General features: G+C 37.7%; 2 protein-coding genes across 3 annotated transcripts; one reads left to right on the top strand and one right to left on the bottom strand.

The window, feature by feature from the left end:
• On the top strand, nucleotides 1,986-5,236 carry LOC109836754. Of its 2 annotated transcripts, none has more exons than XM_020404753.1 (4): nucleotides 1,986-2,326; nucleotides 2,427-2,638; nucleotides 3,610-3,877; nucleotides 4,778-5,236. In XM_020404753.1, exons 1-4 carry the CDS (start codon nucleotides 2,072-2,074, stop codon nucleotides 5,090-5,092), a joined length of 1,050 nt encoding a protein of 349 aa, XP_020260342.1. In that variant the 5' UTR covers nucleotides 1,986-2,071; the 3' UTR covers nucleotides 5,093-5,236. The 2 variants fall into 2 exon arrangements, with proteins under 2 accessions (XP_020260342.1, XP_020260343.1); XM_020404754.1 differs by having other exon boundaries at nucleotides 1,998-2,340.
• LOC109836755 (diphosphomevalonate decarboxylase MVD2, peroxisomal-like) lies at nucleotides 6,433-12,787 on the bottom strand. Its single transcript, XM_020404755.1, is given in 9 exon segments — nucleotides 6,433-6,912; nucleotides 7,021-7,195; nucleotides 7,776-7,947; nucleotides 8,195-8,281; nucleotides 9,285-9,365; nucleotides 9,506-9,569; nucleotides 9,807-9,870; nucleotides 12,165-12,363; nucleotides 12,438-12,787. Coding segments are annotated over 9 exon segments (1,278 nt in total). The 5' UTR covers nucleotides 12,654-12,787; the 3' UTR covers nucleotides 6,433-6,692.

The following is a 14,847-nucleotide window of genomic DNA, read 5'->3' as shown; positions in this document are numbered from 1 at the left end:
AGAGAGAGAGGAGGGAGGGGAGGGGGGGTGCCCTGCGGGACAGCTCAAAAATGAGCTCGGAAGAAGTCATAGGGGGTAGGAGCATTGGACTGCGTAGAGTATGGGCAAAGGAGGTACAAGAGCATGGCATCATGTCCTGTGTGTACAGGAGCATGGACCTAAACAACCCATTTCCAAACAATGAAGGTTCGGTTCACTTATGGCACGGCACTGAAGATCTGATGGTTTCTGTATCTCTCTCGCGTTGCATAAGCCAGAAGCTCCCTTGGGTTCACTATCATGAGATCCAAAATGCTGGACATTTGTTTCCTTTAGCTGACGGTATGAGTGATACCATAGTGAAGACGCTTGTTGGTGGAGATCGGTAGCACAAAAGAGTTTTCTTCTTTTCTTTCTAGTTTCAGAAACTGTGTTCAATGAGATGTTTGCTTTGTTCTTCGTAATGTTGGGCGATCCATTTGTGGGTGCACTTTTAAGCGGCAGCGTAGTTTCAGAGCATCAAACTTTCTTGTTTCCATTCGAGGTTCTTGAGTTTGAGTACTGTAAATCACCGTTGGAGAAAAATGTGCTAGATAATGCAAAATAATGCATTATGCAATGTAACAGAGTTTTTTTTCTTTTCTTTTTTAGCATAACATCGTGAAATAGAGCAGTGAAACACTGTTTTAGTGTGACATACACTATATTAATATAATGTTCGCCATTTCAATCTAACATATGTTATTGCCATACAATTTATTGCTACTTTAGTATAACCTTAGATAGGTTATAGTTCATGTGACGTATTGATACTTTTTGTGTTCGTGTGATTTATGAATACTTTTTCGCTCTTTATTAATTACTTGCTAGTAACTTCATGGAACTCGAAAGGAGGATCACTTTTCTCTCTTCAGTACTTTGTTAGTAAATTCGTATGACTTGAATTCAAGTTTAGAATCTTTATTAAACTATTTTATATTAAAAAATTATTGTAAATATTTTGTTGAAATCACCCCCAAAAATACCACTATCATTAGAAGTGTTACAAGCATCATTTTTTCAGCTTGTTCAGATCCACCAATAACGTAGGTAGGAAGCAAGTAACTTACAAATGTCCGTGTCACAGCTAATGATGTTGCCTTTTGTGGTCCACTCTTCATAGCATTTGCGTTTAAAACAAACACTAATTATTAATGGTTTTTTTTAATTTTTAGATCTTACTCCCTTACATATAAGTATTTTGATATTAGTCCCTAAACTCTTCATGTTTTAATATTAGTTCCCCAAATTATTTTGACGTGTTGATATTAGTCCTTCTGCTAGATTTACTGTTTAAACCTCAAACCATAATTGGGTTAACTCTAACCATGAGTGGATAATTGGGTTAATGCTAACCATGAGTGGGAAATTATCTTATTACGCACCCCTCTCTTACCTCCTACCTCTTCCACTACCATTCCCCCCTCCACAAGTATTCTCACCTCATCCTCCATCTCCTTCTCCACCGGTATTCTCACATCCTCGATCCATCATCGCCACCGCCACCATCAACACCTTCATTGGTAACGTCACCACTACCACATTGGAGTGGGCTCAATAGAGGAGGGAGAGGGCGGAGAGGAGGGGTCAAGCGCAAAGAGGAGAGAGGTCGATGGGGAGACGATGGGGAGAGATGAGAAGGGTATAATTGTCAGTTCAAAAAAGTTAAAAGAAAGCAAAATATTCTCCCCCATCTAATTTAACACCAACTAACCAGAGGGACTAATACCAACATAAGGTAGTTTGGAGGAGTAATATAGAAGTATAAAGACTTGAGGGACCAAGTGTCAACCTACCTATAACATAAGGGACAAATATTGAAAAACCCCATTATTAAAAAAATGCAACCACAATACTTTATTTATTTATTTATTTATTTATTTATTTTGGCATCTACGAGGCATGTGCACGACACGTTGAACAATAAGTACCTTATCGCAAAAGAGTAAGCATCCATCCCTACTTTCCTGTAACTTTCTCACGAAACTTAATTCAATTATCTTTCTACAAAACTCTTTCTCTCTCTCTCTCTCTCCGTCTCTCTCCTGCAGAGATGCTTATTGCTACATTAACAGTCACAGCTTTAGCAGTTCTTGCAGGATGGGGTTATCAAGCGATTCAACCACCGCCACCAAAACTCTGTGGCTCTCCCAATGGCCCTCCAATCACTTCTCCGAGAATTCAGCTAAGCGACGGCAGGTTTCTTGCCTACAAAGAATCAGGAACTCCAAAGAACAAGGCCAAGCACAAGATCATCCTCGTTCACGGCTTCGACAACTGCAAAGAGCTCATATTACCCGCATCTCAGGTTACAGTAAAAAAGTTAGCACATACATCGTCGTGTAATATGAATTGATGAAGGGGGTTTTGACCGTGTATATGAAATATGTTTTTGGTTTTGCGTGCAGGAGCTGGTGTGTGAACTCGGGGTGTACTTTCTGTCGTTTGATAGAGCGGGTTATGGAGACAGTGATCCAAACCCGAAGCGAGATGCCAAAAGTGAGGCTACGGATATTGAAGAACTTGCGGATAGGTTGGATATCGGGTTGAAGTTTTATGTGATTGGGTTTTCTATGGGAGGGTATCCGGCGTGGAGCTGTCTCAAATACATACCTCACAGGTACGTAGAAGATCAGAATATATCTTTGCGGTTCTTGGGATTAATTTGTGAAGGCTACACGTCCTTTTGGTGCTTTTGAAAATCTTCAATACTCTGTTGTTATAGATGATTCTCGAACAAAGGGGTAATTGCGGATAGCGCTGCCAGTACAGGCTCAAAAAATAAAAATAAAACCAGATATGATTAATGTATATATACTTGCATATAATATATAGCTATATACTAATATTTAAGTATATACTAATACATACTTATATAAATATAATAATAATAATAATTTAATTTTTAATTAAATTTTTAAAAAATACAAAAAATCCAGATCGTCCTGGAGCCCGGCCCGGTTTGGCCCGGACCAGGACAGGGGCCCGGCCCAAGAACCCCGGGTCCGGGTTCGGGCTAGGCATTTTACCCGGCCTGGACCCAAAAATCCAGACCGACCCGTTTGGACAGCCCTAACACAAACCCCAGGATAAGTTACATACCACATGCCACCGGATGTAATTAATCCTTCATTAAAAGATGTCATGTGTCATTCATTGGTCACTCTTGTTCCCTGCAGTTTTATTACATATGAGCCTTAACATTCTCAATTCCGCTAAATTCACAATGTTTGCTTTGCACATGTCAACAACCAAACATTTTGAACCACAAGATACGGACTTGATCCAAATGTCATCAAGTGACAAACATCTCCAATTCAATCTAAATTCACATTCTGAGAAGAGTCTAGCTCCTGTTCTGCCAGAATTCTCCTATTTCATTGCAACCGAAGTATCAGAGAACATTTCCCACAGCCTTAACTTCTTCATACATCCCAGCTTCAAATATCCATCCATAATAATACCAGCAACTGAACATTGGACATAATTAAAAAAAAATTAATAATAGAACAAATTTCATATTGTTAATTAACTCATCCCTTTGGGTGATGTTTGCATATCGATATCCTAACAAAGATCAAATGTTTGCAGATTAGCAGGAGCAGCTCTGGTTGTACCCGTTATCAACTACTGGTGGCCCTCATTTCCTGCAAATCTATCAAAACGAGTATACAGAAACTTATTAGTACAGGATCAAATAACATTCTGGATAGCGCATAATGCTCCATCGCTTTTATGTGGGTGGATGACTCAGAAATGGATCCCTAAACTGTCAGTTGTTGAGGGACACCCACACATATTCAGTGGGGATGATAAAGAGATCAGGCAAAAGATGGCAGCATATGCCGAAGAAAATGGGGTATTGCTTTTACTTTATGATATGCGTTTGAGATTTATTCACATTGATAGGCTTCTTTGAATTGCTTACTTCCCTCTGTCTACGTTTATTATGGTTTCTAGATCTCCTATCGATTCTTTCTGTTGGAATATTTTTGGTAAGGAAGAAGTTTGATTATCTAAATTCAAGTTTAATAGCAGCTTGGAATTAGGAAACATGTCAAAATAAAGTGAATGTAACAGAAATGAAAATGCTACAATGGATGTGAAAAGTACACTAAGAGATTAGGATAAGAAATGCATGCATCCGAAGTTAGAGGTCGCTCGTATTGAAATTAAAATGAGACTTTAGTTGAACTTGCTACCAAAGACTGGCACCCTCCTCTCTAGCTTTCCAGCAAGAATGGACCTATCTTCTACTCTTGCAATGAAGGCCAGTAAATGCACTATAAACTTGAATACCCTAAAGTTTACATTATTTTTTAACTTTGACACCCCAAAGTATTTCCCCTCGAAAAATACCCCGAACTTAGAAAGAAATTACTTTGATACCCTAATATGATATGACATGGGTATAAAAGCAATATCATTTATTTATTTATTTTGAACTTAGGGGTATCTTTTCAGCATAAAAAGAAGCTTCACTGCTTCAGGGTATCAAAATTAAAAATGGCGTAAATCATGCAGTATTTAAGTGCAAATAATCTTAAACATAATAAGTTACAGAATTGTACTTACCAAGGAACGCAAATATCAAATCAAGCAGCTTGGGGATCAGATGGTAGCCATCCTATACTTACGAAATGAAAAGTTCAAATTTTCTGTGGTTCTCCTCCTTTCCTTTTTTTGCATTTAATGCTTGTGCATCGATACATTTCATAACCTACATGATCACATACTAATGGTATCTGCAACCAAACAGTTTCTGAACAAACCTCGGCAGCAAGGAGTGCACGAGTCTCTTCATCGAGATCTGATGGTCGGATTCGGAAACTGGGAGTTTGATCCTATGAACATAAGCAATCCATTTCCTGATGATGAAGGTAGTGTGCATATTTGGCAAGGATATGATGATAGGCTAATCCCTGTTGATTTACAGCGATTCCTTGTAAAGAAGCTTCCATGGATACAGTATCATGAGAATCCTAAAGGAGGACATCTATTCTTCTGGACAAAAGAGTGGAGTGATGCAATACTAGGATCGCTTCTACGTGGACAGATGCCAACTGCTACATAGTGAAGAACTACGTTTAATGTTATGAGTTAGACAAACTCATCTTTGGTTCCTGTATCGAGTGAAGAAATTTTATGAAATAAAGCATTTTAAGGTCAATTGATACAGACATTCATGCATTAATACATACCAGTTAATTTTTTATAACGGAGTCATGCTTCTTTATTCTGAACTTGCCTCTTCATTGCCTTGGTCACCTTTCAATATTTTAGGAAAATTCATATTTTATATACAAGATGTTACACCTTTCAGGTGAATTTAACAATATATAATACTACAAGAAAAAAAAAAGAAGTGAATAGTCACAACATCAAAAACACACTTGTCAACTCTGGTCATCACTTTGGAGTTCTGATGTAGTGGCAAGGACAGTAATCAGGTTCCAAGTTCAAACCTCAACATCGACATTTTAAGATATATTAGTTTACCCTCATCTATTTTACCTTTCCATGTGAACCGCGCTTAGCTGGAGGACTTCCAACACGGATTAACAACACATGAGAGTAAAACACAGAATTTGCTTGATGCATTGTCTAATTCATTTATCTAAGATTTTGGATAAGAGAGTTATTTGAATTTGGATAAGAGAGTTATATGGACATGAATAAATAGGGGGGAAACAAAATAAAGGCGCTAAGGCTGATTGAAAAAAGCTATATTTATCTAAAGCATTACAAGATGTAATTGCTCACACAAAACCATGACCAGATAAACAACTGTCCATGTAAATAAGTATCATGTTTTCTATATGGACATGAATAAATAGGAAAAAATATAAAGGCGCTAAGGCTGATTGAAAAAAAGCTATATTTATCTATCTAAAGCATTATAAGAGGTAATTGTTAACACAAAACCATGACCACTTACAACCTTAATTTTCTAAAATAGATGCTGGGGTAAAAAGAATGCATGGTGTTGCTTCGATATTCAAGCTCTATGACAAAAGCAACATGGTGATATATTTATAACTTTGCAGATCCTTACATTGAGCTCAAAAGGAATGCCAACAACAAAGAAAACCTGGTATCAAATCCAGGGAGTTCTGGGTCTTTCTGATGTGAATGCCTATGAAATTTTAGGGTTTACAAAATTCAGGGGCGGGGGGCAAAATTTCCATTCTCTTGGATTTCTCATGTATGCACAGTTAACAATTCCCAGATAGCAGCTTTTATTGGGTGATGAAAAAAAATTTATTTCCAGAGTTGTCCCTTTCTTGTATACAGATTCTAGTCAGTAGAATGTAAAGGCGAAAACACAGGTAAACAACTATCTGTGTTTCAAGTTAAATACATGATGAATCATCAAAATAAGTAGCAGCAGCAGATATTATAATTTGGAACAAGTAGAGGAAAAGACAGCATAAAATATCAAATACCCTATCAACAACAAGAAAAAAAGTGCTTACAGATCAATTTTAACCGCTCAAAAGATACAACAAAGGACAATGCGACTAGAGAACACAAAATAATGTTAAAACACCCTGGTCATGCCTCAACAAAGAACTAGATGGTCTACTGCAAAACTTATAAATTTATTCATCGAACAGATGGAAAGAAATAACAACAATAACAATTACGCATTAAGCTCAACCTTCTAATATGAATCACTTTGGAAGCCCAGTTTCAGAACTAATCAGAGAATGTTCTTCTTCACTAAGTACTGTAGGACCTCTTCCAGACCTAGTGCATATGAAGTAGCTAAGATCACCTGCAGATCTTTGAGGGAGTTTATCCTTTATTTCAGGAGGAGGCTGCAAGGCTTCAATATCCTTTACTGATTCCACCCCAGCTTCATGCAGTATTGATTTGTCTCCTAGTACATAACTGAAAAGTAAAACGGTTAAGATGTTGGTTCATCTATGCGTGTCAATGTTGTTTTTTCCTCTGTTGCAACTTCTATGATATGATATGATATCTAGTACCAGTACCTACCTGTTCAATTCAGTGTCAGGAGGTGGTGGAAAGAAAAACAGCAACCTTTGAAGCAAAAGAGAAGCAATTTTTCTATTAGGTGCAATCATGACAGCATTTGGCCCGGCATCAAAGGTGTAAGCTACCTGTCATGTAACCCATGTTATATTCTTCTCAATTATGTTGCAATGGACATCTACGACAGAACATTCTGACGATATGTTAATTCAAACAGCTAAGATGTTGGCTCATCTATGTGCGTCAATGTTGCTTTTTTCCTCTGTTGTAACTTCTATGATATGTAAGATACTTCCCAGCAAGAAATTGGCATGTCCAACATATTTGGGCATGGAATGCGTGTCCAGCCATGCCCTACGGTTGCAAATTTGTAGACTTCAATTTGCCTAAAAAATCATATATATGATGGCAGTATGTTGTGCCTTTTGACATTATAAATACAAATCATGGGCTTAGACAAATTAATTACTTATCATGAAATAATCCCCTCAACAAAGAATCACAATGCTTCAAAGTTTCAGCATGGCAATCAATAAGGTAAGCTGTTAACCCACTCTGATGCAAATGATAATTAACATTTTTGCAGATAGCACAACAGCCTTAAATCATACCTGGGCTGATTATCCTGATGCAGTTTGTTTGCAAGAGTCATATTTCTTAGTAAGAAATGCAATAAAGTCAGATGAATGTTTTAAATTATCAACAAGCTAGATGCATAAAGAAATTATGAATATCAGAAACTAAGCTGCAATAACTACCAAGGAGATAATACCTGTGAGATGTGTCATTCATGTAGAATATAGGAGGGCTAGTATCCAAACAGACTGCATGAAACTGATTACTATCTGCACAGGTCAACTGTGCAAAAGATTTAAAATCGCGGTTTTTAATTGCTTCTTCCATTTGCACTATTCGACTAGGGACTATAACCTGTCAGTGAACAAAAACGAGAGAATCAATTAACCAGACATGCTCGCATCGACATTTTTTTCACATGTAGGGATTACATGGTCTACTACAAATTCTCAGTGCCCAGAAGACCGTAACTTTTCTCAAATGCCAGTGTGGAAAACCAAAGAAAATTGAAACTGATTCTGAGTAAATAAAATATATAGGCAAAAGATGGCCACATGATTTGATTTGAACAAAAGTTTGGCATGAGAGAGAAGGGGACTACCTTGGCCCTGTGCTCTAATAGAGGACTGGTCTCGACACTCTCACGCATACCCGTGGTGCTACTTGTTTCTTTCTGCCGTGAACTTACCTGAAACACAATGAATTTGACTCAACAATTAATATGTCAGAACTTTGATAATCACTGACGCTAAAACATGACGGAAGGAAGCATAGCTGTCAGCATCTATCTGAAAGTTGATTGTGGGCAAAATAAGCCACCATAGCTACATGTTAACATAAAAGGGCCATGTAAAAAGTTTTGCTGGAGCTATTAAAATAAATAATCAACAAAATAAAAGTGACAAATCAGTCTATTTGATCCAGTGCAAATTCAAGATGCCAATGATCAAGCTTATGAAAATAAGCCCTAGACAAGCACCAATGACAAGAACTTATTATATAATGGCAGAAAATAGAGAAATTCCTTTGTCGAAAGATTGTGGCCCTCTTGAGGATTGGGCCATGGCATAAAACAACCATTATAAACTGCATCTTGCTGCCGCATTGCTAAAGATGCTAAAGACGATTGGATGGTCTTCTCAGTCAGTTGCTATTGAACTCCAAGGTTCATTGTGACACCACAAAACCATGATCAGCCAACTTCAAAAGTAGAGAATAGACTATGTAGAAGTATAGAAAACAAACTTTTTCATCAGAAGTTCATAGTTAGCCACTTGAGTACAAAGAAAATTGTTACTTAAGCCTCTGAAGACTTTTAAACAGATTTCCCAACTTGAAAGTTACGAACAAAAGGTTTCCTGACATGGCCCTTCCTTGGCCTAGGTTGCTTCCACCAGAAGGTTGGCGCCAATTTGAAGAGCATTGATGCTAGATGAGAGTCAGTTCATGAAATCGGTGATTTATGACAATCTTTATCCTCTTAAAGAAGCTTATTGATTGCGGTTATGTCCCAAAAACAGACCCCATATGAAGATTGAAAATTTTGTTTGCTGATAAAAGAAGTGTAGAATATAAACTGGAAAAAATATTGGGAAAACATCTATAGGGCAATGAAACGAGAATTATAAAGCAAGAAAAGTTAATGCAGATATCACACGCTAGATAAAAAGGAATATTGATCTTCCACATACCACTGCTATGATAATAACTAGGTCTTTCCAGTGTGTATCACTAGTGAGTTGAACTGCTAAGCTGTCGCTCCCATTCACATCCTGAGGTTTAGAAATACTCTACTTCAATTGACTAGTGTGCTTGATAAAATGGAAAAGAAAAAGAAAAAAAAGGGGTTCTACTATATTCACAATTGCCAAAATAATATCCCAAAACTTCAATCATCTCTTCATGAACTTACACTTCCCATTTTCCATTTGACAAATCCACCATATAAGCTGCGACATGCACTGCCTGAACCTTGCCTGTGATTTATGATTACAATGTAAAATACCGGGATAAGATCAAATTTACTTCCTCCAAGTATAAAAGCAAACATATTGAAATGAAATAGATAATACATTTAGCTTTGGTATGAAAGTACATATAACACAAAGAATGAATCACCGAAATGCAAAGTCATGCATAAATCAGCAGATTAGATGCTAGGAAAAGAGTGTGCATGCTTGAGATAAAGATTTCAAAGAGATTAAAAACCTAACCTTGCAATAGCGGAGAGAGAGCCATGATCATCCTTCACATTCATTAACTTTGCAAGGGAATAAACTGCAAACAGGAAGTATTGGATTAAAATTATGATTAACAATGTTTAGCACATATACATGGTTTTCTAATACTTTTTGTTACTATTATTATGTTTTTCTAACTTACAATTCAGTTGAATTATGCAATAATTATGTTAGATCTGTAGATAAGAGATAACTCAAAAGCATATCTGCATAAAATTATCTTTAATTATTCAGATCTGCACAAATTGCCTAGGATAAATTTCCAATTAGAAATGTCTTCGATAATTTTTTCTGAAGTTGTAATTAACAACAGAGAAGGGACAATTACAGCATTGTATAGATTTCACAATTCCTAATCAACCAATAGATTAACTGACCATGGCCAGCGCCTCCCCCCCCCCCCACCCCTCCCCCCCCCCCCCCCCCCCCCCCCCCCCCCCCCGCCCTCCGATATCGGTGTAGATGCCCATGGTATTTATTCACATAAAACATAAATACATAATTTACATGAAGAGGAAGGAGAATAAGAACTTTGTACTTAAGGAGTTTATAGACAACTTTATTTTCGTACTATTGGTGTAATCAAGTATTGTTAACATGCAGTAGGACCTGAAGAAATACCTACTCATCTTCAATCTACTCACATTCTTACTCAAGAGATGAATGAACCTAGACTGCAGGTGGAATAAAAGTGAGGGAGTAAGTTGCAATGATAGCTTCAGTAATTAGATTAATTAGATTGAGTCAATAACCTTATCATATAAGTAGTGAGGTTATTATGCAGATGGGAATGAAGTTTTGCAAATAGAGTACCAAAGGTGTTAACTAAAATGTTAATGATCTTCGAAAAAGAAGTTAAAAATCCCAACAAATTCACATAGTGTTCTCATGAAATCACCCATGTCAATTTAATCCTTCCATACAAATAAATTCAGTAATTGTTAGCATATCCAGCTAAAAGTATAGAGCCAATGAAGGAGCCTCAACACTATCTACCACATAAACAACTCCTCCTATCTTGTCTCAACGAAAAATCAATAGAATTTTCTCTTGTTGTGGCTCAAAACCGCATTCCACACTCGTATTGACCCACAATGCGTGACCTCTAGAAGAACCAATTAACTAATATGCGCAATCCTAAAGCTAATAGAAATTCACCTTGAAAACATGTTCTAATTTTGGGTTGCTTTCGCTGTTAACAGTAAATAGACCATGATAATTCTACTATGTAACGTGATGAATTTTGACTTTAACACTTGACCCTGCCCAATTAATTCAGTTACCAATTTTCTTGATAGCTGCAAAAGGATCCAAATTTCCTTCAGTTCCTTTCGAGAATATGTTTAACCTAAATTAAGGTGTCCACCTTGCTAACTGAAGAAGCTGCATTACTATATTTCCACATCGATTGGCTATCATTGTATTAAGTTTTGATCATGACAGAATAAGTTAAGCATTTCAAAGCAAAATGCACGTTGCTAGAAACAAATATTATTCTGGGCAAATTTAACAAATCTACAAGTTAATGATTTATTATCTAATCAAACATGGAGATCAGTATGATAAAATTGCTCACGGAAACGCTTTTCATTCAAGAATATTGCAACGCGTGAATCTGCACCTCGGTTGGTTTAGAGCCTGTTCGGATTTGCCCCTTGTGAAGGGAAAGTTAAGTGAACATATGATAAGTTAAGGAAAATTACGGTAACATACAAAACTTGTTTGGGAATTTAGCAAGGAGCCATGGAGAACTTATTTCACCCAATTTGGTAACTTTAATCAAGTGAAGGGAAGGCAAGGGAGTACATGTAAATTTGCATAAATAGCCTTACATGTTATTTCACCCATTTCGATATCATCTTGATAGTAGAGTAAAATTGTCTCTTTGTAATATTCTTTTTTTTTCAATAGTTTCCTTCCCTTCCATTACATCCCAATTTAAGGGGGAACAAAATTTCAAAATTTTCCCCTCAGTTACCTTAACTTCCCCCATTATCTACCTTAATTGCATTCCCAAACAGGGTTAATGTGTCCCCTACCTTCCCTTACCTCACATTAACCCCAATCCAAACATGCTCTAAAGAGAAATCAATACTACGCTTAGGAACCAACTCGAGCTGCTATTTATACTGGAATTCTCTATTTTGCAACTATTTACATATTGGTCGCAAATAAGCAAATATTGACAGTTTATATTGATGTAAGCCAACATTTTTTAAGATCCATAGGACCAAAAAAAATAGTAATAAACCCCTAACGAGTTCACCACAGCCATATATAACCCACTTAATAAGAACTGAAAAAGGAGTAAAGTTGAATTTTTTTCCTTACCAAGGCAAGCGAAACCCGCAGCCGAGGAAGCCAATCCAGCTGCTGTCGGGAAATTATTATACGACGCAATGTGAACATGAAAATTTCCCCAATCTTCCTTCCTAATCTTAACCCCCTTCTTCTCATCCTCAAAATCTTCAGCCCTACTCCTAATCTCCCTCAAACAATTCTGATACCTCCCTCCACTGAGCGAAATCTCCTGCATTCCCCTAAAAATGAACCTAGGAAACATAAAAAGATAAATTAAATTATAAAATCAGGAAAAGATCAAACCTTTCCATTCAACCACATCCGATCGCTGTCGAATCTAGGGCTAATTGCGACGGTCGTGGTCGCGGATAGATGATCCGGATCTAGAGTGACGCTTATACTGTCATTGATTGGTAAAATTAGGGTCTCGTCTCGCTTCCCCCAGTATTTGATCACGGCGATGTTCGTCGGAGCTCTCGCCGTCGCCATTAGGATCCAGCTTTCCTGATCTCTCGTCATCTCTCAAGGATCAATCGATTCGATTCGATTCGAGAGCCTTGGATCGAGAAAGAAAACCCTAGCTCTGCAAATGATTCACGGTTCTAACAACCTAAGGAGGTGGAGAGAACTTTGTTAAAAGAACCGCGAGCTCTCTGTTTATATGAACGTAAATTTAGATCCAGGCCCCTGGATGTAAGTAGGAATTAAAATATGTGACACGTGCTAACACGTGCGATTGAGCTGATGTGAACAGCTCACCAATTAAAGGTGTATCCAATGAAATTACGACACGTGGAAATTGGAATGAAATGGATGATGATGATTGGATTGCTGACATTTTTCGTGTATATAGCCAAACAGCTGATATTTGACAGCTGACAAGGGTTCAACTGCTGTTTCTCTTCGCTAAAATACTAGTAAACTGACCACGCGGCGCATGCACGACATATACATTTTGTATATTCTTGAGCTGAACTTCTGCATAAAACATCGTTTGGCTATTAGAAATGGCTTGATTGCACTTAAATATCCTATAGTTTCCCTTCGCACTTATATAGACTCATTTATTTTGGCAGCAGTTTTTAAAATTTAAACTCGTATATCCTAAAGTTTTTTAAATGCATAGAATTCTCACTATCACAAATGGTTTTCATAATAGTGAGTTGCAAACAAAATAATAAATTTTCAAGATAGAACTGGAGTCCTATGCGGTCACATTTTATCCCTCAGAATAGACGGTGAAAGTTGAGTAATTGCAGTGCAGTTACCACATAATAAAAAATGATCTCTATCCTTTAGCCCCTTTTAATTATGATTAGAGTCTTGCTTCAGTACTGATAAAATTGGTTTATTTTATTAAATTTGATAAAGGGTGATCATAGGAAACTAGTGTTATCTTTTTCTTCATCTTTCAATTAGAAAATCTATATGGATAGCCTCCTTTTGGCATCTTGTTAATTTTGAGTAAATAATAACTAATCGATGAGAAAATTAAAGCAATCTACTTAAGTATTTGGGACGCTAAAGAAGTAGGATCTCATCAAGATGATATATTATATATTTGTTTCATTGGAAAGGAAAGGAAAAAAAAGGGATCATGTCACATTTAAATGTGTGTTTAGTTAGGATAAGTTGAAACAACAAATGGTCTTATAACATAGTATAATTCCAACTCTCGCTTTTGGAACGTACACTCTGAATTTTAACCTTAATTCAATAACATGGGATTCTAGCCACTCTTAACTAAACATACCTTGAGTCAAGTTAGACTCTAGAGAAATGAGATCAATTTGTAATATACACTAGTAGAATTCGTAGTATCGCTGACAACATCCCTGACGGGAGCTTGCCGTCGGCGTTGTTTATATCCCTGACGGCAAGAGCCGTCAAGGATGTAGCCGTCGGCATTGTAACCTTCCCGTCAGCGATGTTTAAATCGCTGACAGGTGGTCCATCATCGCTGACGGGATCCCGTCAGCGATGTTGAATTATTTTTGGGGGGATTTATCCCTCCAAAAATTTTATTATCGCTGTTAATTTGCCCTAGCCGCCGCTCTCAGTTCGGACATTTCCCATCGAAGAAACCCCGGCCCGCTCCCTCAGCTTCGCCTCCCCCAACCTCTCCGCTCCCAAATCTCCTCTCTCTCCCTCTCCACGAACACTACCCCCAAAAGGACCTCCGCCTCCAGTTCCAGCGTCGACCTCCGCTCCACGACAGCGACGCCGACGACCTCCGCTCCACGACAGCGACGTCGACGACCTCCGCCTCCACGACAGCGACGCCCACGACCTCTGCCTCCACGACAGCAGTCGCTTCTCTCCCTTTGGCCGCCGCCGCCGCCGCCGCCGCGTCCACCGCCGCCGTGACTTCACCGCTGCAGTCACTCAAGGTATTATTTGTCACTTAGATCATTAAAATTTCTATTAGGTCCCTCAATCATTGAAATTACTTAACTTGATTTCGAGGAATTGTACGTTGTTTACATTAGATCTCTGAATCAGGCGAGTTAGGGTTTACTCTAATAATTACTTAACTTGATTAAAAATGAATTCTAAAGAAATGCCTGAAGTTGCCACCAAATAGTGGTAGATGGTAGAGAGAGGTCATAAGATCCTCTATGATGATGTGATGAAGTCATGTAGCAGTGAGATAACCCATGAAAAATAAGATTGCGAGTTGAACCTGTAAGAAGAGAACCACAGAAGGTATTGA

Source organism: Asparagus officinalis, chromosome 4, assembly GCF_001876935.1.
Source record: "Asparagus officinalis chromosome 4, Aspof.V1, whole genome shotgun sequence".
NCBI classification, from domain to species: domain Eukaryota; kingdom Viridiplantae; phylum Streptophyta; class Magnoliopsida; order Asparagales; family Asparagaceae; genus Asparagus; species Asparagus officinalis.
This window is presented reverse-complemented; position numbering and strand designations above follow the sequence as displayed.